At 41.4% G+C, this 25,905-nt stretch overlaps 1 protein-coding gene across 1 annotated transcript in view; it reads left to right on the top strand.

The window, feature by feature from the left end:
• The window catches only part of LRP1B (LDL receptor related protein 1B), a 3,634,433-nt gene that overhangs the window by 3,093,236 nt on the left and 515,292 nt on the right, over positions 1 to 25,905 (top strand). The window contains exon 62 of the mRNA XM_085647014.1: positions 6,609 to 6,757. Within this exon, the coding sequence (XP_085503140.1) occupies positions 6,609 to 6,757 (149 nt within the window). The remainder of the gene's footprint in view (positions 1 to 6,608; positions 6,758 to 25,905) is intronic.

The raw sequence follows: 25,905 nt of genomic DNA, 5'->3' as shown, positions 1-25,905 counted from the left end.
AACATATCTATGAAGATTCTTAATGTTTTACTTGTTCTTGTCTCTCATATATATTGATTTGTTCTGTGCATGAATGGTTTAATGTAATTTGTATCTCCTTGGATATTTTGGACTGTGTCTTATATTATTGATTATGTTTTTAATAAATGAAAATATGTTTATGTAGATTTAAGTGAGATCTTTTCTGTGTTTATAATTGGTTTATGGGTTCTCAAACTAACAGTAGAATTTTAATGTATGTATGCACTGTATATGGTTGCATGTGGTAATTGCCTATTTGTGATTTGAATTCCAAGATAAATCATTTTTTATACAAACTTGTAATCAGGCTCTAAGTCATTGCTATTCCCGCTTAGAGAGATAACCGATGATCAGTGCACAATGTTACCAAACACCAAAATGATTTGGAAGTTTTCTGCATTCAAGTACTTAGGAGTAACTATTTACCACACTGATGAGGATCTTACCAAACATAATGTTGGCAGGGCAGTTACTCCAGCATGTCAGTAAGTTTCATTTTTGATTACACTACCACTTTCACCAATGGACTGGGTGGCAGTAGGTAAAATGTTGGTTCTGCCTAGATTGCTATACTTTTTTGGGGAATTACCAATAGTGTTAAACAAGGCATTCTTTAGAGAATTACAGAACATTCTCAAACTTGATATGGTATAATGGCAGAAGAAGAGTTGCTCAAACTAGGGCATAAATACACCTGTCTGATGAGGGGGTTTGGGGCCCAAAACTATGAGCTGTACTATGTGGCAGTCCATCTGCAAAAGCTAAAGGTAAGCTTTTTGCCCAACCCCAAAAGAGGATACACTGCCTGAGCTATGGGGAGACACAAATTTTAGACTAGTTAATAGTTTAAAAAAAAACTAGAATGCTATATTGCTCAAGCTTATGTGGGTAGCAAAACATTGTTGAAGTGTAGACCTTGCTACCCTGTATGCCCCTTAAATAGCACTCTTGCTGGAATGTGCCATATTGACTGGTTTACTCAACAAACAACAGTGGACAGGGAATGGTCTTGTTTCTTGGGGTGATAAGTTTGAGAGTGGGTTGTTACACTTGTTTGATACCCAGTAGTGGCCCGTGGTGGGAGTGCTGCCTGGCGCTGATGTGGGGCGGGAAGGGGCAGGGAGGGGGGAGTAAACTGCGGAATACGGCTGCACAAAGGTAAGTACACAAACAAATAAATAAAACAAATTTTGTTGCCTGCGCTTCATTGCCAAGTGCGCAACGAAATTCATTTTATTCATTTGTTTGTGTACTTACATCTGTGTGGCTGTATTCTGCAGTTTACTACCCACCACCCTGCCCCTCCCCTGCCCCACGTCCAGAGGAATTTATTTAGAAGAGAATCGATTTTCTTAAAATAGAATCCAGGTATATGTACTGGGATCATGAACAGAAGGTAAAGAATCAAAGGAAAAAGCATCATCTTGATAGAGTCTAGCCGTCCCCACCAGGAGAGGAAAAGCGGGTGCCATCGGTCAATAGAATCAGATAAAACTTTATTAAGATTATCAAAATTTTCCTTCAAAGTGTCTGGGATGTTTGGAGAGAACCATAAGCCTACATATTTATATAAGAGATGTAGATGGATGCGAACAATATAAAAGGATGTCATCAGCATAAATTTGAAATCCAGTAATCCTAGCATCTAACCTAATTCTCGTTAAAAAGGGTTCTAATGCTATTATAAATAAAAGGTCGGATAAAGGACATCCTTGACGTACCTCTCTAAAAAGTGAAAAGTACTCAGAAGTTTTACCATTAACAAAAATAGAGGCTCTAGGACCAGAGTAAAGTAAAGAAATAAGAGAAATTAATTTAGTAGGGAGTCCTATCCATTTTAATGCCTGGAACATAAAATCCCATCCGATCCTATCAAACGCTTCTTCAGCGTCTAGTGCTATTGCAGCAATAGGGTAGTCAAGAGAGGAAGCTTTACTCAGAATGTTAAAAAAACTCTGGAATTATCAGAAGATAAACGACCTTTAACAAACCCAGATTGTTGAGGGCCAATAAGGTTAGGTAAAATAGGGTCAATACGAACGGCAAGAATTTTTGCGAAGATCTTATAATCCAAATTAACTAGGGAAATCGGATGGTAATTTTTGCAGAGAGGGGTCTTTATTATCTTTAGGAATCAAACAGATCATGGCTTTTTGAAAAGTTCCTGAGGAAGACTCGTCTTTTACAACAGCATTATAAACTAATAAGAGTTGAGGAAGTATCAGAGATACAAAGTGAGCATAAAATTCAATAGTAAATCCATCCGGACCTAAAGCTTTCCCTCTTTTCAGTACCGATACGGCATGAGTGATTTCAGAAAGAGTGATGTCTGATTCTTAAGAGGCGAAATCAGTGTCGTAAGGGGCAGGAGAATTAATCGATTGAAAGAAAGTAGAAAGTGCAGCCGAAGTTGGTTGTTGCTCTGGCGTATAAAGATTTTTGAAGAATGAAACAAATTCATTCAAAATATCGTTATCTTTCAATAGCAAATCACCAGCGTTGTTACGGATCGATTCTATTTTAGTCCGCTCACGACGGATCTTTAAATAATTCGCAAGTAATTTCCCCATTTTATTCTGGCCTCCATAGTAACGGGCACCACTCTTTAAAAGATATGAGGAAGCAGCTTCAGTAGATAATTTATTAAAAGCGAATTTTGCCTCAATAAGATTTTTTAACGAAGATTCAGAGTTCGAGTGATAATAAGAATATTCAAGTTGATTGATCTTGGCTAGTAACTGAGTATTTTTAGCCTCAAAGAATCTTTTTTTCTGTGAAATAAAGTTTATGATAAAACCCCTGGCTGCGGCTTTAAAAGAATCCCAGATCATTACCGGAGAAGAATCTGGGGTAGAATTAAAAGAGAAGAATTCAGAAGCAAAGGAGGTGAATTGGCTTGTAAAATTAGGATCAGCCAATAATGTATTATTGAAGCGCCACCTGCCCGCATGAGGGAAAAAAGGTATCAGTTCAGATTCAACAAAAACTGGAGCATAGTCTGATATTAGAATAAAACCAATCTCGGCATGAGAGACATGTTGAGATAAAGGTTTACTAAGGAAGAGATAATCTATTCGAGATTGTGAATGGTGAGGGGGGAATAGAAGCTATATTCACGGAAATCTGGATTACAAAGCCTCCAGATATCAACTAAAGCTTTACGACGTATGGTGGATGTAAACTGTGAGTGCAGCTTGGTATTGGAAAATTTAACAGAAGAGTGCCTATCTAATATAGGGTCGAGAACCTGATTACAATCGCCTCCAAAAATCACATAGTCATCATCAAACACAAAAAGTTTATCAGATACAAGAGTCCAAAACGTATTGTCAATATTAACAGGTGCATAAACATTAAAAAGCACTAAAGGTATTTTATCTATAAGTAATTTAACAATTACCCAGCGACCTTCTAGATCGTTTTCCTGATGGAGAAATGAAATTTGATATTTCTTATGGCATAGAATAGAGACTCCATTCTTTTTTCCTAGAGCTGGGGAAGAAAATTCATTTCCCACCCAGCCTCTTTTTAGTTTAGCCGCTTCAGAGTCCGATGAATGGGTCTCTTGAATTAACGCAATATCAACATTTAATCTAGATAAATGGGTTAATACACGTTGTCTTTTTATGGGATTATTAACTCCTTTAACGTTCCATGTTATAACTTTAAAAGTAACCCGTTAAACTGAACATGAACATTTATTATGTAAACAATTGAAGTATCATGCTTATAACTCAAAGAAAGCGATAAAATAGATGAAAAAGGATTAAAAAAGAGAGTTGAGATTAAAAAAAGAAAGCAGGAATACTTTAAGAAAATAGTGCCGAAGATAGAAGAAAGAAAAAAGGAAAAGAGAAGAGGGAGGGACAGGGAGAATACAAGGTGAGAGAGAACAGAACACAAAACAAACAGACAATACAAATCAAAGACATACCACAAGTAAACAATGAGAATGGGGTGGGTGGAGCCACATGAGGGAGGTAGCACACCGGACCAAGGACTCCATGAAGACGCGGCCAAGGGAAAGCAACCTCCAGGTATAAACAAAGAAGACATATTCAAGGGTTCACAAAACTGCATCTGAAAGAGTCAAACAGAAAAATAAAAAATAAATAACAGGTCTCACATCTTGACAGAAAACAGCCGGGATGAGGATGAAACATAAACAACATAAAACAAGAGCAAGCAATGCTTATATTGCACAAATGTTTAAGATCGAGGAGTGTCCATAGAGTCATCTCTACAAGAATTCAGGAAATGTTGAAGAAGCGCCGGATCCTCATAGTTCGTTGTTCTGTTGTTATGAGTCACTTTGAAGAGGCATGAGTGGAATAGGCCATAACGGGCATTCAGGGAACGGAGAGTAGGCGTCATCTTTAGAAACGTCTTTCGACGATCTGCAGTCACTTTGGCATAGTCCTGCGCAAAGAAGAGATTTGAGCCATTCCATGTGATTTTTACTTTCTGTTTAGCAGCCTGAATAACTTTAAGGAGATCTGTATACTCTAGAAAATCCAAAATTACCCCTCTGGGTTTCATTGAGGTGGAAGATGGAACAGCTGTACGAGAAATTTGACCTAGGCGGTGGGCTCGTTGAATATTCAGGGTAGTAGAGGGTGGAAGTCCAACAGCGTGGGCAACAATGATTGGTAAAAGGATATAGGATTAGACCTTCCGCGAGTCCATAAATGTGTAGATTATTACGCCTGTTGCTATTTCCAAATTCTCAACCTGTTGTTTAAGACTTTGTATTTCTTTGTGTAGACATGGAACTTGATCTGTGACTACCTGAACTGGGGAAACTCTTCTCTCCAACTCATCAACTTTTTGTTCAGTGTGTGACCAATTATCCTCCAAGTTCTGAAGACGGGAATTCGTTTCTGCCATATAAGGTTTGAGTGAGCAAATTTCTTCAAGTAAAAGTTCCATAGAGATAGAGGAGGAGGGATTGGTGGGCAAGGGAGGATTTGTTTTCACTCTTTTGCCCGGTGTAGAGGCAGATGTGTAAGGAATTTTGGAATTATTTTTATAGCCTATAAGAACAAATACCTTTCGTGGTATTAGTATCCATTGTTGCGTCTTCCACATTATCTTGTAATACACTGAATGGATTTGTGTCCTCCAACAACCTATTGCTTGTATTAATTTGATGAAGACCACCTCTGGTGTAACGAGACATTTCCATTGAGGAAAATTGGCTGGAATTTGAGAGAGAGAAGCAAAGCAAAGCCCAGATCACAAAATGGCAGTCAAAAAAGCTGTTAATATTCAAAACCACCGCATATATGAAGGTCAGTGCAAGAATCTGCAAAATAGTTAAAAGAATTACAATGAGGGGAAAAAGTAGAGAAAACAGGCATTTATTTCCCAGCAGACATGCTTTTATAATCCTTTTATAATCCTTGAAAAAATTTAGTGAGGAGAGTCTGTCAGCGAGTGTCACGGGGCTCGGACATAAATCAAAATGGCGGCGGCACTTTACTCGCGAACCGCGTTAAGCTGAAGACTGGCAAAAAGACAAAATAATCCTCACCCTGAGCATCGCGAACGTCACATTCCAAGTAGCACACGTTCCGATAAAAGATGCGGCAGCTTTGGGAATCCGGCAGCTAGAAATGAAGCCTGGAGGGCTCCCGTCACGCTACGCCAATATGGAGCCCTCGATTGCAGTGGCCATTTTCTCTGGTGCCTTAGCCACGCCCCCGACACTAACCACTCTAATCGGATTCTTCGTTGTGAGACTACACTCATCTAGGCATTGATTTGGACAAAGTGTTGTACTGTTTTGTTCTTCTGTTTTTAAGGTGTTAAGTGTCTCACTGTTCATCAAACAGATATGCTGATTTCTACTGATAAAATGTGAAATATATTTCTGCAAAGTATTGGCAATGATATGTGTTAATACATGATATGTATTGTAAATTCAACAAAGAACATTGGAAAATACCTTTTGCCTAAACTAATGTTCCAGGGGGTAGTGGAAGTCCTGGGGCCTCCAAGGATGAGCAGCTCCAGGTGTGAGTGAGTGTTCTACTTGTGTGAGGGGCATTGCTAAACACTAAAGATCAGAGACAGCTTGGAAGAGAAAGAGTGAATGAAAGATACATTTTTTTTATAAATCTCTTCTTATTGCTTTTTATCATGTGACAGTGAACCCATGACTTAAACGTGATCACTGTATAATGATGGAAACATAGAATAGTATGAATAGATTGAGAAGTAGGAATGTAGTAATGTTCCCACATCGATCCGGATTTTCTCATGTTTACAGGGATAGCCTTGCAATGTTGCTGGTGTGCAATCTGCATGTGAGTTTGGCACCTGATTATAATCAATTCCTTAATGTCTTCAATTATTAATGTCAAATAATTCTTACGTAATATTCTCTACCACTGATTGATCTTTATTCATGCTATTAAGGACTATAAATAAATAAATATTTGTTCTAAAGTAATTCTAATGATGATCCAAGTCACTGTACCCACGTGATTCTTCCTCTTAATGAGGAGCTATGGGATGACACAAAGACAATATTCATATTTTTGTTCTTGATAATGGTATCATTATGTGGTTTTTTTCCATTTTAGTGCCTCACCACCCGTGCAAAATTAATAATGGCCACTGCAGTCACTTGTGCCTGCTGTCACCCAGCAAAACCTACACATGTGCCTGCCCGACTAACTTCTACCTCGCTGCTGATAATAAAACCTGCTTATCCAACTGCACAGCAAGCCAGGTGAGTAAATTAGAGGCTCTCTGCTAGCTGTGATAATGTTTTAATAATAGCATGACAACTATATTGAACAGTGCGTGATCATTAAAATATTTTATAGGGTAGTTTTGTGAAAATTAAGAATTAAGATAATTACTTTTCTTTTAATACATTTGTTCTATGAAACTGAATTACCAAAATTGGTGTCTCAATTACCGGAGACACACAATTACAAAAATATAAATTCTAACTCTCAATTTGAAGCTAATGATCAAGAATGAAGAAAGTTGTTCAGTGATCTCAAAAAGCCTCCTTTGCATTGCTATTTGCACATGCAAATCTTACTTTTACGAATCTGAATGATTTTTGAAATACACAAAAGTCATTTTCATACTTGAAGAAAGGGGTACCCATACAAAAATATTTGCATGAGTAAATCTCCACCTGGGTGTGAGAAGAGAACATTCTAGGGTGAGAATGGCTTGGAGGTTTGTGAGTATAAAATCATTTGTCGACCTCTTTTGCTCACTCCCTGGGATCAGTTGCAGATTTACTAATATCGAGGGCAGAAGTAAGCACATTTTCATGATGGTAAAGGTAAAACACACTCCCTTTATCTTCTCATCTTCTTTAAACAATCCCCACCAACTATTCAAACAACCGGCTAGTTACTACACGTTTAGGAATCTCCACCTCACCGGCTCCCTCTAGCAAATCACCTGCTTTCATCATTAATCAAAACAGTGCTTTACTTATCTACACCTCCTCAGAAAATGAAAATGTTCCATTTCTCCCTTGGACTGCAGTAAAAGGTCTAACTCTCATATCTTCACAGTGGCAATTTACTACTGGATGGTCTCTCCATACTAGCTCTAAAAGAACACAAATTCTCAACCAGGATTTCTACTTAAAGGCTCCAAGACTATGGATCTGTCTACCTAAAATGATCACATTCATTCATAACCTACTAGCTTTCTGGAAAGATCTGAATTTGTGTCACTTCAAAGTATATCGGAAAGTCTAACTTGATTACATTATGTTGGAAGAGGTACCAGTGGCAGTGGAAATTTTGGCAGAGCAGGGATCGGGTGGGCCACACAGGCACACATATACTCTCACTCCCATTCATGCATTCACAAATGTGTTCACATACAAACATGTACAACACTCGCTGTCAACAAATTCATACATATATAGATGCATGCATGCACCAGACATTCAAAAACATAAAATGTACCTGCCCTGCAGTTCCTGGATTGGAAAGCCTTGGAGGTCCCAAGAGGGTTGGGACTGCTCCTTTCTCACATTGGCTGCCCTTATCAGCAGTTCCATAGTGAGATGGGGTCAGTGAGAGTTGCTGATCCCAACCCACTCTGTGATGAGGTGTCATTGATTGACACTTGTCCCAGGGTACTTGAGGGTTCACAACTGAAGTGCCCAGGTGTGAGGCAATCAGTGATGCTCCCTCTCGTCTTAAGAGGGAGGGCCTCAAGGAACTTTTTCCAGGCTGAGCAGGTCACATCCACAGGGCTGTGAAATCCTCAGCCTGGCAAAATTCCGCTCAGGCAGCCAGTAGCCTGTTAATTTAAAGCATGTCTAGCACCTGCCTGGCCAGAACAAGAAGAGTGTCTGTCAGGCTGACCTTTGTAAGCCTGACAGACAATCTCCTTTTTCTGAAAAAGGTGAGGAGCATGTGGCCCCTTTGCCTGCATGCATAGGCCATGGCTGACAGGTGCCCTGCTATAGTACGAAAGTTGATATTGAGAAAACACATTGTATCATTGAGGTGAAAGCTTTGGCTAACAATGTGTTAATATTTGAGCTGTTGAAAACAACGAAATAGCATTTACACAATGCCTTTCACCTGGGGAAGAGGTAGCTAGCAATAGAGGAATTATTCCTCTGGTATTCCATGCAAAAGCATAGTGCAAATGAAAAAGCATTAACATTTAAAATGTATCTCTGCACAGTACGTAAACTGTTGTCTAAGTCATATTTAGAGTCAGAACAAGCAGCCAGCATGCAATGCATGTTATGCTGTAGATTACATAAATAAGTATCCTAACTTGTAAAGTGATCTAATGATTCTTACACATTGAACACTGTAGGCTGTCAGGTCAAGGGAAGGCTGGTCTTATACTGGACAGTGTAATGCCTTCCAGAACTGAGGTTCAAATATAAAAAGGCAAAACATTTTTAGGTAGTTTTATATAACGCTACCTAGATCCGACGGTATCAGAGCGCTTTACATGAGCACCAGTTGCATTACAGACAAACATATTCATTGTAATTAGCCACAGGGAGATTAACGGATTTGTCCAGAATCACAGGATGTTGAGCGTCCCAACCGCGACTCGAACCCGTATTCCCAACTTGGAGGTTGACCGCCATAGCCGTTGGGCCACATCTTCTCCCCTCCAATCACAAATCATGGAATATCCCCTTGAAAATCAGGGCCCCTCCAGACTGCCAGATGTGCATTCAATTAAAGAATGATTTGTATTACTTCAATGCAGTGTTTCCCAAACTGTGGATCACAGCCCACTTGTGTGTCTGAAGACTATTTTTGGTGGGTTGCAAAAGTCCAAGCAATAAATAAAGATGCCTTTAGATTCTGTATGTATCTGTATTTATCTTACCACATTTACTGCACTTCAAAGACAGAGGTCAAACATCAGGTTATGTCTTATAACACATTGCTATTGATTTTTCAACCTGGGGATTGGTGTTTACAAACTCCTCTCACTTTGCAGTGAACGAAAAGTAAAGTGGATTATGTGACTATCTAGCTGGGGTATATGAAGTGTGAAAGAAAAGCTTTAGGACATTTTATCATAACACAAAACCAAAAATATAATTATCATTAAATGAACTATTCACATTCAGCAGTAAGGAAATCAGAAATGAAGGCCTTTTTGTAATTATGAAGTATGATGGAAAAAATATTTTAATAGGATCAGAACAAATCAGACACTTTACTTGATAATGCACAAATGACAAATATTCACTGAAACCCCATTTCCAAACGTTATCTTTTGTGTCCAGTATAGTTTTATCGGTAAAACTGTATGTCTGTGCAAATATAGTTCCCATTTCAATGGAAATGTGCTATCTGTAAATGAAAAGAATCTGCCACAGGATTCTTTGGTTACATGAAACAATTGTGGGGCATATTTATAAGGGCTTTATGTCATGCTTGCACCACACAACGTGGTACATGCATGATGCAAACCTCTCAGTCCTATTTATGAAGCCATGCAAGGCCACTTTGAATGGCTTTGAATGGTTTCACGAATATGGAGTAAAGCAATACAATGGTAATCACTGTTTTGCCTTATTCTGCGCACGGTGGGCATTCCATGGAAATTGTGGTGGGTCCCACGCAGCTCCAATGGTTTTTGATTAATTTCCAGATTTACAAGGACTTATGAACCTGGCAATGTGTCAAAATCTTATGCCTCCCTAGGTGAGGTGTAGCAAAAAGAAATTTCTTTATTTCTCTTCCTATGTGTGCTGCATTCTGTTTTTGTGCAGGAAGGTAGCCCTTCCTGCAAAAAACAATCCTGCATGCAAGCAAGGCACCCTTGCACAATGGCGCAAGGCTGCCAGCATTGTATCTATGGTGCTGAAACTGCACCAGCACAGGAGTAAAGTACAGAAATTGATCGTATTGGATAAATATGGTGCATTCCTGACCTGTGATGCAGGGCAGAGCAGTGTAGCAAGGTAACTTGCTGTGCTGTCCTGTGCCACATCTCCCATAAAAATACCCCTTTGTGTATCCTGTCCATTAGAGCTAGGTGAGTTGCAAAAGTTTGTTGTACTAAAAACTGGGTGGTGTTTCTAAAAGGTTTGGGAAACACTGCTCCAGTGTGTTTGCCAAGGTTACTGTTCAAGGGACCCTTGACGTGATGTTGCTACCTCTCCAAGGTACGTTTGCCTAAAATTCTTTTAAATCAGTTTTTTGTATCAGGCAGCAAAGCCAAATGCACGCATTTAAACCACCCACCATCTCTCGACAGCAAAAGCGGCTTTAGCGACATAATATACATTTTCATGTGTGTAAAAATATTGTTGATATTTGCATAGTACAGTGCATATTTTGGCCTTCATTTGTTCAGAGATACCTCTTGAAGAATCAGGCACTCTGAGAAATACTTTGCCTCTGACAGGCGCTTAAGCTTAACATTTTTAGTTACTAGTGTCATCTAATTACATGTCTGCCTAGGGACCTGATCCAATTACATATGTAATATAATGGGCAAATAGAGAATAACATGACTGTTTTATATAGATTGATCATTATTTTATATTATTATAAATGGCTCATTATTACATTATGTGGCCCACACTCTAGACATTTCCACGACTTCGCTTTTCTTACAGTTTCTGATGTGTAGGTAATAAAACCTGATGCAATGGCAACTGTAAGGTCGTGTCACACCTGGGGGCGCAATGAAGCATAGTTTAAATGGATGTTCAGTGCTCTGTTCCCATAGGGCTGAATTTTCCATAAATAACAGAAATCCATCTCAATGCCCACGTGATGAGAACGAGTTTAATATTTCAACCATACCGTTACTGGAACTAAGAAAGTCTCTGTGCTCTTGAAAGCAGACTCTTTAGGGAAGAGTTATTTTATAAAACACTTAAGGGCAGATTTACGTTTCCTGGCGCATCCCTGCAAATCAGCAGGGATGCGCCAGGAAACTTGCGACACGCATCTCAATCCTTGCGCCACCACGGATGCACCGCATTTACAATGCGGCGCATCATGGCGCAAGGAAATGCAGATGCGTGTCGCATCTGCTGTCGTAAGGTTGGCGCAGGCGCGACGCACATCCAGCACTGCCAACCGTGCCTATGTCTAACATGCTGCGTCAAGCCTTACGCCTGCTTCAAGCAGGGACAAGGTTGTGACGCAGGGGGGGTCGGAAAAGTGACTGAGTGAAATCTTGTGGATTTTACTCAGCCTCTTTTCCGAGGCATTCCTGCGCCAGAACACACCCCTGCGCCAAAACGCCCACATGAAACCTGACGCAGGTTTCATGTGGCGCAGGGCTTTACAATGTGAAACATCTCCCTAGATGCGTCACGTTGTAAATACCCCGCAGCATGGCGCTGGCTTTATGCCGCCACTGCGTCACAGAAGTGACGCAACGGCGGCGCAAAAGTGGCATACGGGGCTTGTAATTCTGCCCCTTACTATATAATAATAGCGATGGGCCTTGAAGATATAATCATAATAAAAAGCGCACAGTGTCGAGGCACCCAGTGGTTCTCAGCATTCAGTTGATCACTTCTATTAAAATATGCTCATACTTAGAGCAACATTTTAGAATGTATCGAAATCGGGGTACTCATTTTATGCCTTCACCTATGCCATGCTTCCACATTTATTTCCATTCCGAGTTCTGGAAAAGTTTGAAGGACAGAAATGTAAGACAATAGCCAGCAGGTGCTAGCCAATGTAAAAGAAAATCATTTGTTCTGCAAAGTCGCCACAATGACACCATGTAGCTAGGCATCCCCCTGGAAATGCAAAGCCTTCGGAATCTAGGACACCTTAAATCTCTGAAAATATTCCCTTCAGGTTTACGGTCTTTTTTTTCACAACCTGTCGCCTTTTCGCTCTTTCATTTTAAATAGCGGACATTTCCAACTAAGGTCCACATGCATCAAAGCAAAAACCGGTCACAAACGGGCATGCCCCTTTGCGACCGGTATTTTTGCATTTGGGATGCATCATACCAAATGCAAAAATCTCAATGTAAGTAATCTCTAAATTGCGATTACTTATGCTTTGATTATAGAGTCTGCATATGGTTGTGTCAACGTGTGAATTGGTAAATGTGAAATTGATTTAACAGTTGTATGGATAGTTGCGTGCATAGACGAATGAATGAGTAGATGAAGGAGTGAATGGATAAGAATATGTAGAGTGACAGAATGGCTGAATAAGTGAATGATTTGCTAGATGGCTGGTGAAATGGGCAGTGTAAGGAATCCACCTTTTTCTACTTGGTCAATCCGTGATTTTTTGCACCATCTTTTCACTGGTATTAATTATGGCCCAGATATACAAAGGGTTTGCATCAGGTATGCATTACTTTTTCAAAGCTGTACCGAAGTAAAATCCTTTTTAAGATTTACAAACAGGGGCAAATTGATATTTAACATGGTTTGTAAGAAAAAGTAACGAACCAGCGAAAAGTGTTGCTTTGCATTATTCCGCAACAAGGGGGTGTTCCAAGGGTGGTACATGGGTATTTATGTGCAACCAACCATCTTTTTGTACCCGAAACCCCATCTACTAACAGTATTACACAGGGTTTAGTGCCAAAAATTATCGTCACTTGAAAGCAGGCATTACAAGGGGGAAATGATTTTACTTCTCCCAATGTTTCTAACTTCGCATGTGAGTTGCACTGTACATCACACATCCAAAGTGGATGGGCATCCTTCCAGTACAAAGCCAATGCTAGACTCCTGCAGACATTCATTACACTGTGCAGACCCCCCAGGATATTGCAGCATGGATTAGCAAGGATAGCGCCACAAATATAGAAATTTTATGTCACAAATATGGAAATTTAGCTGCAGCCTGAAATCAATGGGAACTGTTTTGGCAGAGTACTCCACTTTGCAATAGGCATGTTTAAAGTGTCTTCAGCTCTACCGAGGCACAGCTCCAGTCCTAGCCTCATGAGAGTGAGCTGTATTTCTCCCTGGGATGTTCTAGTGCCCATGTATGCACCTCTGCCGGGGCACCGCTGCCCCCGGATCCGTGAGGCAGGACACCTTTTCCTCAGGCACCCTAGGGTTCAGGATCTTAGTGGCTGATCCAAATAAGTGAGACAGGCTGCATAGGGAGGTCACGTCCTGCTTATCTGGTTCAGTCCTCATAGGTCGACTTGAGCATGCACCTAACCCCCTGGTCCGATTCCTTGTGCATAATACACTGAGGCATCTTAAAACCTAAGAGAGTGTTGTCAGTGTGAAGAAGACTACCAAGTTGGAATCAATTGCACCTGCTGGGTCTTTTACAGTAAGCCACAAAAAAAAACACCAGCTATCACTTGTGCGCATAAGTGTGTGTGTGTGTGTGTGTGTGTGTGTGTGTGTGAGTGTGTGTGTTTGTGGGTGCATGCATGCATGTGTGTTTGTGTCTGTCACAACCAACTACTCATTAAAAAAACCTTTGTGAATCAGGTCCACACATAACTCCGAAATGTTACATTTCTAAATATATTTACCTACTTGGCGAGTTGTTTTTTCCCCGCTTATAGTGTCTTGATGTACTGTGCAGAAATAATTGTAATCTACCCATTTACTGCATGAGAGCAAGTGCAAAAAATTGGGACACGGGTTATATGGTCGGAGGTCCACAGGCACAGTTGTTTAAGGTGTTTGTGATTTATTTTGTTTCCATGGAGCCCAGCTTAAATAGTACTTATAATTCACTGCAGGGACATTTTCACTCACTGTTTGGATATGAGTAATCAAATATGGTAGAAAAACGTGAGGAGTGAAACCATCTGCTATTCAATGAATTGTGCCCAGAGTTTCATGGACCTCCTGTCGTATACAATTAATTACATAACCTAGAATTTTAGGGGTGATCAAATCCACTCTTATGTTTTGAAAGCTGGTTTCAGTTCCCCCTTGAAGGTGAAGATGTAATCATTAGCTCATCAGACGTTTGCTGCAGGAGAGGGGTCCATCACAGTCGTGGCTGGCATGACTCGTGGGGGGGGCAGGAGATCGCGGATGGGGGGGGTCCCGCGGGGAGGGGGGTTAATTCAGTAAAAAAAAAAAACATTACCTTTGCCTCCGGTCCCGCATCATGTCTCCTCTCTCTGCTCACAGGAAGCAGAAGCAGGCAGCCTCCTTCTCCTCCCCTAAGCCAATTACAACGCTGCAATGGCAGCATTGTGATTGGCTAGGAAGCCGTCCGTACAGGCTTCTATGGTGAGGCCGTTTTCTCCATGCAGGCTGCGTCTCTAACAGTAATACGTAAACAGTACACTAATATGCACCAACAAGTTGATAAAAGACTCACGGGCAAGGGCGCATTCACCATGTAGGAACACACTAACCCCACGTTAAACTAGCCTTAAAACCAATAAATAAATAAACAACTGGAATGTGACTTGTTGCGCACGAGTAACGAGACCATGGAAGCCCCGTAACTCTATATTCTTTATACTTAGATTACCGCAAATGTGTAGAGATGATGGAAGCCTGACTAAGTAAATATCTCTGACATGATGCCGGTACTTTATTAACATTGACAAAAAAACTGTCCATCAGGGTGTGGGCGTGAACGGTCACATGAGGCCCTAACAACAACCAATAAGCACGTTGAATGGGGCCGCGCTCAATACCGGAAGCACTAAAATCCCAGCATTTCGCAGCTGAGCCGATCCATGGCACTTGTACAAGCCTGGAAGCCCAAGTATCAGTAGGAGGAAGCAGGGCAGGACCTTTGACAAAGTAAGTACTGGGGGGCGGTCACACTCAGGACATGTGCTTAAACGACGGTGGGGGCACCCAAATTGAAATCTCTCCTGGGTAAATAAGAGTTGGGGTATTGGGTGAAAATGCCAACACATGCACAACAATGGCTCCAGGGGGGTGTGTGTAAGGATGGTGATCCGATGTTAATCACAGTGTATTTAATAATGAATGTATATTTTATGCTGTCTTTTTTCTGAATAGGTAATTCCTCATCCAGACCAGTGGCAAGTATTAGGCTTGCTCCAGTTTTTAACACGTAGAAGTGCTCGAGACAAATAGTTCATATGCACTCACGTCTTTGGGGGAAGTAACTTCATTACGTCCCACCCTGACGAAAGCCCAGGACCTTTAGGCCAGATAGGAAGGGCTGAAACATGTTTGTGCTGAATTTAGGGTCATAGGACCATCACATATTTTAACCTTCCCTCCCACTCCATTATTAAAGATTTCTTTAGGAGTGGGTGAGAAATGTTATCTTTAACAGTATGCCCCCATACACAATATCCTTAAGTGTTCCCTGAAACACGGTTGAGCCCACCCGACTTTTAGGAGTTGGGGTGAGCCCTATGATGCAGCATGTCACTATTAGAGTGTGTGAGGGCTATTAAAAGAAAAGGGTCTTTCTCCCTTCCCACCCGTAACAACGGGTTGGTTATACTCATAATCCTCTCAAGAAGCTTCTTGAGAGCATTATCATCACATACCTAGTAACTCCCCTCCCACTATTGGTTGCCTCGGTGTTGCTATTCCCTAGTTCTAGAGGAAGTAACAATTAAATCATGGAAAGGATATTCTCTTGGTAAAAAGTGTATAGAATAGGGAGGACATATCCCTCTATCCTCTTGACTAAGGACCTCTCAACCCGCCTGAGACCTTCTGGTCTTAGGAGTTGTGTTTCAGTACAGCAGGTATAGACACATTTATGCCACAAATGCTCACATTATAGATAAAAAGATTTTATTATTATGCAACTCCAAATGTTACTTTTCGTTGATCCAAAAAGTCCTCCAACATGCCAAGAATTAGCAGCATTATGGCAATGCAATCATGAAGCAGGAGTGGACATCATTCTGTCAACGTCAATAAAATGTCAGGAACTACCATGTTTAGTTTTGGCCTGTAACTCAGTAAGTTTTGATGCACACGAAGAGGGAGATACACTCGTTCTGCATCCAGGAGTTATCATACCTGTGATCGCATTGCTGGGCCCCAGTGCAATACATGGAACCGTGTCAAATAGAAGAATAAGAATACTACCTATGGAAAACCAATGCTTTTTGAGAGTTTGTCTGTTTATTTGCACTTTGTCGGTTGAGTGACTACGTACTTCGACTGCATCTACTTAGACTTTTACGATCTCCTTATAGTCGAGTAGGCATATTGTAAGACGCACTCTCATCTTGGGAGAATCTATCCCTCTTAAGACTACGGAACGTGAAAACTTCCCAGTGTGGGACGGTAGATACTTGTTTTCATTTGCCCTGATGAAGTTCCCAGTATGGAAATGAAACGCGTTGGCTAGAGTGTTTATGTCTGATGATATTTACACAATTTGAAACAAATAAACATTTTTTTCATCAACATTTGACTACTGGACTTTTTTAGCTGCGCACCCCCATATGACATAAAAACAATTCCTTGATCTGGAGCACAGTGAAGTCAAGCAACGGCTGGCGTTGGGGTTGTTTGTGCGGCAAACTCACTATTTGGAATTGGCGTGTGGTGCGAAAGAAGCCGTCCGCCGTTGCTCCTCTGGACAATTAAGTTTGTTCAAATCTGCAACATCACTCATTTGTAAAACCATGTTTAAAAATTCCTCAATATTCAGTGCATGTTTAATCTTGACCGATCATCGGTAATCCTTAGAGAATGTTCAGAAGTGCACCATCACTCATTCAACTTTTTCAGAATCGTGCAAAGAAACCTTGAGTGTCAGGCCATATTTGAGCCACTACTTAAAATGCTTAGCTTCCATAAGCAGCATCACTATTTAATCATAACATTTTAAGATGTGCAAGGTCGCTCAGTAATCATTAGTGAATATCCTGATTTTCGCACAGCTCAGTAATTCTCAGCACATATCCATATGTGCACCATCACTCAATTATACTGCCAGTTTCCCATCACAAGCCTACCAATAAAACATTGCCTTTGCTATTATTACTGTTAGACCTGTAATCCTTGGCGTGGTTTTCCCTGATGTTTGCCCCTCGACTTCCTGTTTTTGCTCACTTCATTTTTACTGGACTTGAGAGTCTGAGCACTTTACCACTGCTAATGTGTGCTAAAGTTCACGTGCCCTTTCTATAAACATGATGACATTGTTTTTATTCACAATTGGAATATTTGAATTTCTTATAGGTCACTAAATGTGCCCATGACCTGCAAACCAAATGCTAGTTAACGTGCTGCACTGATTGTTGCATGGAGAAATCTGGTGCCACACTCAAACTGCATGGGAATCATTAATGCATCTCTTGCTCCAATGAAGATTAGGGTACTTTTGCTCAGTGGACCCAGCTTGACTGCTCTTCATCGAGGGTGGCCTGCACTCTTAACTTTGTCCCAGTCCAGCTTGACCAATTAACTCTTTGAATTCAATTTGTTCCTAAGCAATTTTTGCATTCATATCTTGACTTCTACTGATTGGCTTTTTGTCGCTTTGGTCTTGCTTTATTTATAAAAAATATTCTCTATTTTTCTAAACTGGTGTGGAGTCTTTTTGTGGTGTTTTCACTGTGTTACTGTGTGCACAAACACTTTACACATTGCCTCTTAGTTGAGCCTGACTGCTCTGTGCCATGCTACTAGAGTGTGACCTCAGGTTAATTTAGAGTGTGCTTCTGACTTACCCTGGCTAGGATTGTCTTTTCTGCTTGGACAGGGTCCATACATCTGCCAACCAGAAGCCCCAAATTCTAACAACTACAATAGTCCATGTTCTTATGTTAATTGCATAGTGTTTATGCTGATGACACTGTACTGCTCCAAACCTTCCTAGTGACATATTTCTTCCACTGTTCTTACCTATGCTGACCACTGCACAAAAGTGCTGCTCCACAGGGTATTAGCAGATGTCACCTATAAAGAGAGCAAAAACAGTGCAGCGCCATAGGGCAATGTAGGAGGGCAGAAAGTTTGCAGTGCCTCTGGATGTTACAAGATGTCTGTCTGAAGTCTATTGAAAGGGTGCAATATATTCTGCAACTGAAAGTCTCTTCAACATCAGCTTAGGAGTGTAGTAATATTATCAGTTACCAAAAGCCCCATTCAATGAACCTTCTCCCCCTTCCATATCAGGAAATAACAATGTGTTTTGCCTCCCATATTTTAACAGTTTGAAACAGCCCAGCATCAAAGAAACTTATCTTGGAAATACGATGAAAAATAAGTTGTATGTTTTATATTCTGTAACCAGTGCCTTCAAAACAGCATTTTATTCCATGCCATTCAATGTGTTTTTAGGGAAGGAAAGGGTTATGGATCTAACATAACCCTAAGTAACTGCAGTGGCAGTAGAGAAGCATTGCCCCCCCCCCAAAAAAAAATGATAATAATGCCAGGTTATTATCATTTTATTTTTCCCTACTGGATCTCTAGGTGTGTGGCTGCCCAAAGTGCAGGTGTGGAGTGGTAGCCACTCCCCAAGTGTGCATGACGGTTTGGCTGGTTTGGCTGGCAGGGCCTGCGTCAGAATCGGTGCAGTGATCTCGGACTTTGTAGCTCCATGCATGTGATTTGGCACGCAATGAATTCTCCAAATGCGGGCAGGCGCTGCATCGGTTTCTTCAGGCACGATGGCGATGCGTGGAAATTCTTCCCGCAAGTCGTCGATGAGTCAGAAATAGGTGTGGATGCATCATGTTTCTCTTAGTTGCATGTCTTTTCCAGCTCCCAACAGAAGGAACAACCTCCAGAGGCCCAACACAGTAACATGCACCTCTTGGCAGGTCAGAACCCCCAGCAAGTAACTGCAGGGTAGCTGGTGGGTGGCATTTGTGTCCCTGAGACTTCAGAACAGGAGGCAAGCTCTACTTCAAGTCCTTGAAGATCTTCAAGCAGGATACACAGCACACAGCAAAGTATTTGTCCTCTCATTGGCATAAACAGCCACTTCAGACAAACCCCAGACAGCACACAGCAAAGGGGCAGTCGTTCTCCTTCAGCTTTCCCAACTCTTCTCCTTGGCATGGGTTCCTCTTGAGTCCAGAAGTAATCTAAAGTTCTGGGGTCTGGGCCCCAATCTTTATACAGTATTTATCTTTGTTCTCTTGTGGCAGAGAGGCTCTGTGCTCAGTCAAAACCAGTTCTGTCCTCTTTGGTCCAGCTTCCCGGCAGGAAGTGGTGACAGCATTGTGTAAGGCAGACTTGGATCATTCAGGTGCAAGGAAATCTCCTCCCCCTACTCTAAATGCAGCCCAAGTCTATTCAGCCCATCCCTGACTCATCCAGGAAAGGCAGGACACACAGCAACCCCCCAGTATCTGTCTGAAAGAATGCACATCCCCAGCCCCTGTCACTCCAAAGCCAGGCAGTAAATCCACGAACTAGCAGAGGCACACAAGATGGCTGAGCAAGAAAATACCCACTTTCTAAAAGTGGTATTTTCAAACACCCAATATAAAAATCATCTTTACTAAAAGATGCATTTGTATATTCTGAGTTTAGGCATACTAAACTCCATCTTTCCATCTTGTCCCTATGGGAAGTCATACTTATAAGAAGTAAACTACCATTCTATCTTGGACATGTTACACACATCAGTACATGTCCTGAAGAACCAGAACCTTTTGGGTTCGGCGGCGCAGGGTACGCCTTAATCTCCTGGGTTCTCCTGCTCCAGCTAACAGAGACACGGGGACACTCTGTTGGCGTAAAAGATCAGATTTTATTGGCTGCAGCTAGTACAGTTGTCCTAGAAGTACACACGGTATGTTCTCAGGAGACTGCCACTTCACTCCGTGGCGTACAATCTTATATTGGTATAGAAGACATATACATTAACCAGAAAACACACCTCTTACACACATCGAGAGCCAATAAGGAAAGTTTTAGATAGGATAGAGCCAATAGAAAAGGTTGGAAAACAAAAGTATCGAGTAACTCGAAGAAGCCTCTCCTTCAACTGTTTTTGCCACCCCTCCCCACAGGTTAAGGTATTAACGTGTCTGTAGCTGACTTGCAGGTGGCGAGATACGTTCGTGTGTTTTGGAGGACAGTTGTGAAACGAGAGAATACAAGCAGAAGACAGCGAAGGCCAGAAGACAAGATAAAGTCAGGAAAGAATAGTGTGAACCAACAGATAGTTGAGACGGGGATTAGAAGAACCAGACAGGGATTAGTGTTCTCGGCCAGTCTCTAACACCAGCTTCGTAAACAGAGGCAGAAGGCTATTTTGACACAATATTGCAGGAAAAGCAGAAAAGGACTTTGTCCGTCGTGCTGCCTGAGTGAAGGCAACACAAAATGGCGGCGGTTTACAAAATGGCGGGTCAATACGATCGAGATCGAAAATCGAATTTCCTCAGTCCTACCTTCACATACACTGCACCCTGCCCACAGGGGTAACTTGGGTCTACGTTAGGGGTGACTCATGTTAGAAAAGGGAAGGTTAGGGCCTGGCAAGTGGATGGACTTGCCAGGTCAACATAGCAAGTAGAGACTGCACACAGACACTGCAGTGGCATGTGTGAGACCCCCCTCCCCTAGCGCCTTGAGACCCTCTGGGTGAGTAGTGCGCTATATAAATGCTTTGATTGATTGATTGATTGATTTGAAAGGCTGCTTGTGTGGGTGGCACAATCAATGCTGCATGCTCACTATCAGGATTTGGCTTACTTGACCTGGGCACACACAGTGAACTGTACTAAGGACTTAGTAGTAAGTCAAAAAAGCCAATCATGGAAACATCAATCCATTATAACAATTTACACAGAGAGCATATGAACTTTAGCACTGATCAGTAGTGGTAAAGTGCCCAGAGTCACAAAACCAACCAAACCAGGGTCAAAGACAGGAGGTCCAAAAGCAAATCATTTATCTTCTTAAATGTGAAAAATATTCAACAATGCACAAGGACAGGGCTAAAGGAGTGGGTAGTCTATGTTCTGTTTCCAGTGCCACAGTTTGTTTGAAATTCGTTTTGAATAGAATTTTAAATTCCAAATAATTTCACTGCAGTCAAAGTTCAGTTGCACTGTTTATGTGTGATGAAGAAAACAGGCTACGTTTTCCAGTCACCCCTGCAAAGCATAATACTCTAGCAGATTTATCCAGCTATGAAAAGTATCACAAATAAACATTGGCCCTAAATGGATGGTGAAAGCCCTGTCCCTGTTTTTTATTTATTGATGACATGAGTTCTTGCAGACAATCTCTAACCAGACCGAATTATTACATAATAAGTCAAAGTAAAAACATGAAGAGAAAGCAATGTATTAATTAAATCACAAAATAAGGAAAGCCAGAAAAAAGTTATTTTCTCCAATAATTATCACTATGTAGTGAAAGGAAATAGCACACACGTTCGTAATCCCCATTACTCAGCACATCCAGGAATTCTACTCACTCTGAACCACAGTTTTGTACTTAGCAAACACTTGTTGTCCTGTACAGGACTATGTGACCTGTATTCAGGAAACACATTTTCTTTACTTTTGAGAAGCAAAGGTACCACACATGAGATGACAGACAGGCATGTGTCATAAGCTTGAAGCCTTCAGCACAATTACTCCTATAGCACATTGAAATTGCTTTTCAACAGATCTAATGTATCTCATGGCGGTACACTTTTTAATATTAGTGGAATCTTCAATCTGAATGGGTGTATTGCAAAACCAGCCAGAACCATAAAGATTAACTTATATTTTATTTAATTTGGCCAACTGCTTTGATATGAATGTTTGGAAGAAGCTCAATAATAAACTAACCCTCTGCCAAAAATAATAAACTTCTGTGGCTGGTTTTGTTCTCACCCTTGCGATGGTAAAAAACCTCCTGGGGGGTCATATTTGAGCTGGCCCTTGATTAAGTAGCTACATCACCCAGTCCCCACAGAGGATCGCGGAAGACACTTCAATTTGAAATTGAGGTCTTCAGAGACTGAAGAGATGCAGTGACCTCAATTTCTCTCGCACTAAGACACAGTACAGTTTTCCAAATAACAAAGAAACAATTAAACCAACCCACTTGATGTCCACCAGATTGTGAGATACATGAGATATATTAATTGAATTAGGTAACATACATATCTCTGACGTGTGTAGGCGCTGAAAAATCTCTTGCCTACTAATTTCATCTTCCCATTTGACTAGATGGGAATGTAAATAAATGTTAATTTATCATTTTTAGGGTGTTTTTGTATTTGAGTATACATTCCTCCTTTATTATCCCTTTTATTATCTCTCTTTATAGTAGACATTCCCTATTTTTCAACCACTCACCCTTGTCACTCCCACTTTTACACCTAAAACTTAGATCGATGTGTGCATGGTTTTATGCACTACTGGCAGATACCTGTACATATGGGAGGTAGGATCAGCATGGGCATGGATCTATGCATGTAGCTTTGTAAATTTCATTGGTGTGCAAATGAAGTAGAGCTACAGGAGTGTTTCTACACATGTGAATGACCTCCTATTCGTATTTTATTGAAAATATGCATCCTTCTAATTTGTAGGTTAAACAATTAACCGGGAGGTTGCATGGCTCCAGCCTGACTCCTTGATTCTTCTCCTTCTGTGGAACTCCAATGCTCAGGTCACACCAATGACTGCATAAAATACATGATCTTCAAAATCGGCACTTCAGGCACCACTTTCCCTGAGAGGTGCACTACTCCAATGCCTACCCAGTCTCAGATCCAATTCCAGCTCCACTCGCACTGACCTCATTATCCCACTAGGCCTTGCATTCCAGTTCATTCATTCTACTCGGCCATCTCAACTTCTACCTAGAGGACAAGACCGACCCCATCTTCACCACTCTCATGGAAGACTTCAACATTTTAGGACTCCCTAGTGAGTGAACGACCCTACTCACAAGTCCAGATACAACCTTGATACCATCTTCACCAATTTACCTTGTATCATGGTAGACAAAACCAAGCTGCTCGCAAGGATTGTCCTTTTCTCATTCATTTCATTCTGCACCTGCCTATCCAGCCCAGAATCACCCACACACTGACTTCCCATTGCCAATGGACCAAGATCTCAAAGGGCAACTGGATCTCCCCACCACGATGACCTAGAGTGCTCCATCACAAACTTCAGCACATGGATCACCTCCATTGCAGGTCCATGACTTATCTGAGAAACACTCCAACACCCTGATCCGATCAGCAAGCAAGATGGCACACTCCGGAACTCTGCCTCTTGAAGCATTATTGCAAGTAGATAGAACGATCATGGTATAACTCCCATGACAACATGCAACAACCACCGCTTCTTCCACTAACAGTCCAGGCAGCTCCACTCAGCCAACCTCCCACTCACCCATATCCCACACCTCCACTGGGCCAGAGTATGGGCATTCTCCTATGTCATCCCCAAGTCCCGGAAGGAACTGCTCTACCACATCAGGGCTGCCAGCTGCATTCTTCAATTTTGGAAGAAACTAAAACCTTGTAGACCATAATCACAAAAGAGTTGGTGTGGGTAGAGAAGAATCAAGGGGATGGACCATCTGGAATTGGTCCAACACGGAAAATCCCTTGACCTGAGCCAAAATACTTTTAAGTTGATCCAGTCGTCAGAATATTTTCAGACTTTCTATCAACAGAATGTAAGGCCTTTGCTCACCATGAAGCGGTGAGGACTAAATCATTGGTCCCCTCTTGGCCACATTCATATAGATCTGGTTAGAAGCTTCTGTCTCTCATAGGGAGTTCCAGAAATACCTTATTGATGTGCATGGTATTATTAACAGCACTCCTCTTCCCCTCTGTTACATGAGCCTCACACCATCAATGGCTTGGCACATTGAATGGACTATCCAATCATATCATATCAGAAACTATCTCTGGTGTTCCCTATTTAAGGAAGTGGCTCTCACCTGGATCTACTTGACCGAAGCTAGGATGGGCCCAATGTTGAAGCATGTCACCTTCATGGTGAATGAGAAGGGCCATCCGTCTTGTTGATAGGAAGACAAAATATATTCAGATTACATCTTAAATTAGGGCCATAGACAGACTAATACCTCTCCTTCAAAGGTGCCAGGACACTGTCCCCGGTAATGCACATTCCCTGCAAACCTTAATAGCATAACATAACGTAATGTAATGTAATGCAACAAAACTAAACTTCCCACTTGAACAAAAGTTACGTTAAATTCGGCTTGAGCATCAAGTCGAGTTTAATTAATTGATTTGTTTGATAACCTGAAGTTTCTTATTTAGTAGCCCTGTGCAGACGTTAGTACTGCTGAATTGTCAGTGTGTAACCCTATACTCACCAATGGAGCTGTTAGCCTTTCCGCAGTAATAATGACAATGAAGGGTTTTTACTGTCAGGACAAGTAACGTTAAAAACTACATGCCCAATCCTTTAATGTAATGCACTTTGACGTTTGGGCTTAGTAGGTCTTTCTTAGGGGTGACTTATAAATTTAAAAAAGGAAGGTTTGGGCTTTGCCATTAAATAAATTGTGAAAGTAGAGATAGCAGTTTGAAACTACTCAGCCAGCCAGCAATGACGAGCTAGCTGTCGCATTTTACTTTGTCACACTCACTATGGCACAATAAGTGCTGCAGTCTATAAGGCACAGTTCAAATTACAGGCTAAGGGAACCCTTGGCACCATAAATCAGTTAACTTATGCCAATTGTGGGTGAACAAATCCGACACATACCTTTTAAGGGTCAGAGCACTGGCACTAAGGTCAGTTTTGGAGGCTGTTGAGTAACTTCATAGTTGAAAAGCCAGCACCATCAGTCCAAAATCTCTGGAGACCCAACCACTAGCTGTTGACAAGCATAAATGTGGCACCCTCGAAGGAACGTCTTCAGAAAATGTTCTGGACCTGCATAAGAACCGAAGAGGACAGGACCTACTGCATGTCACCGGAGAGGAGCATCGAAGGACTGAACCTGCTCCCTCTTATACTCAGGACATAGAGGTGGACTCCGAGGGCCAGTTGGGAAACCTCTTGTGTGGCAATAGGGAGACAACATGCTATAAGAGGCTTGTTCATGGGAAATCCCAGCTCAAAAGTGGCATCCAAAACTTGGACTATCCGTCGCTGGTGGACTCTGCCTGACAAGGTGAGAGTGTCTAATTGCCCCACCACCCATACTGTGGTTGTTTGGGCCCTGTAAGTAGTTTGGGAATTTAAAAAAAAACTTTTTCTTCAAAGTTTTAAGGGTACCTATCAAGAAAAGTGTCTTACAGGCAGTTCCATGCAGTCGGACTGAATTTCAGGTTTGTTCCAAGCAGATATCTCCACACCTCCGAAAAAACAATGAAGTCCCTTTCCGCGTTGGGACGTGAAAACCTTTTCAAGGAAGAAACTCAAAATCTCCAGAGCTTCAATGGGACGAACCTTTCCAACCTTCGGTCACCTGACAGAGGCTACAATCCAGTCTTATGCATAACAGAGTTTTTCCTCAGAAAAACATCAAAGTCCCTTTTTGGATTGGGGCTTAGAATTTTCTAT

This window comes from Triturus cristatus, chromosome 3_2, assembly GCF_964204655.1.
Source record: "Triturus cristatus chromosome 3_2, aTriCri1.1, whole genome shotgun sequence".
In the NCBI taxonomy this organism is placed as follows: domain Eukaryota; kingdom Metazoa; phylum Chordata; class Amphibia; order Caudata; family Salamandridae; genus Triturus; species Triturus cristatus.
The sequence above is the reverse complement of the archived record's forward strand: the minus strand, read 5'-3'. Positions and strand labels throughout refer to the sequence as shown.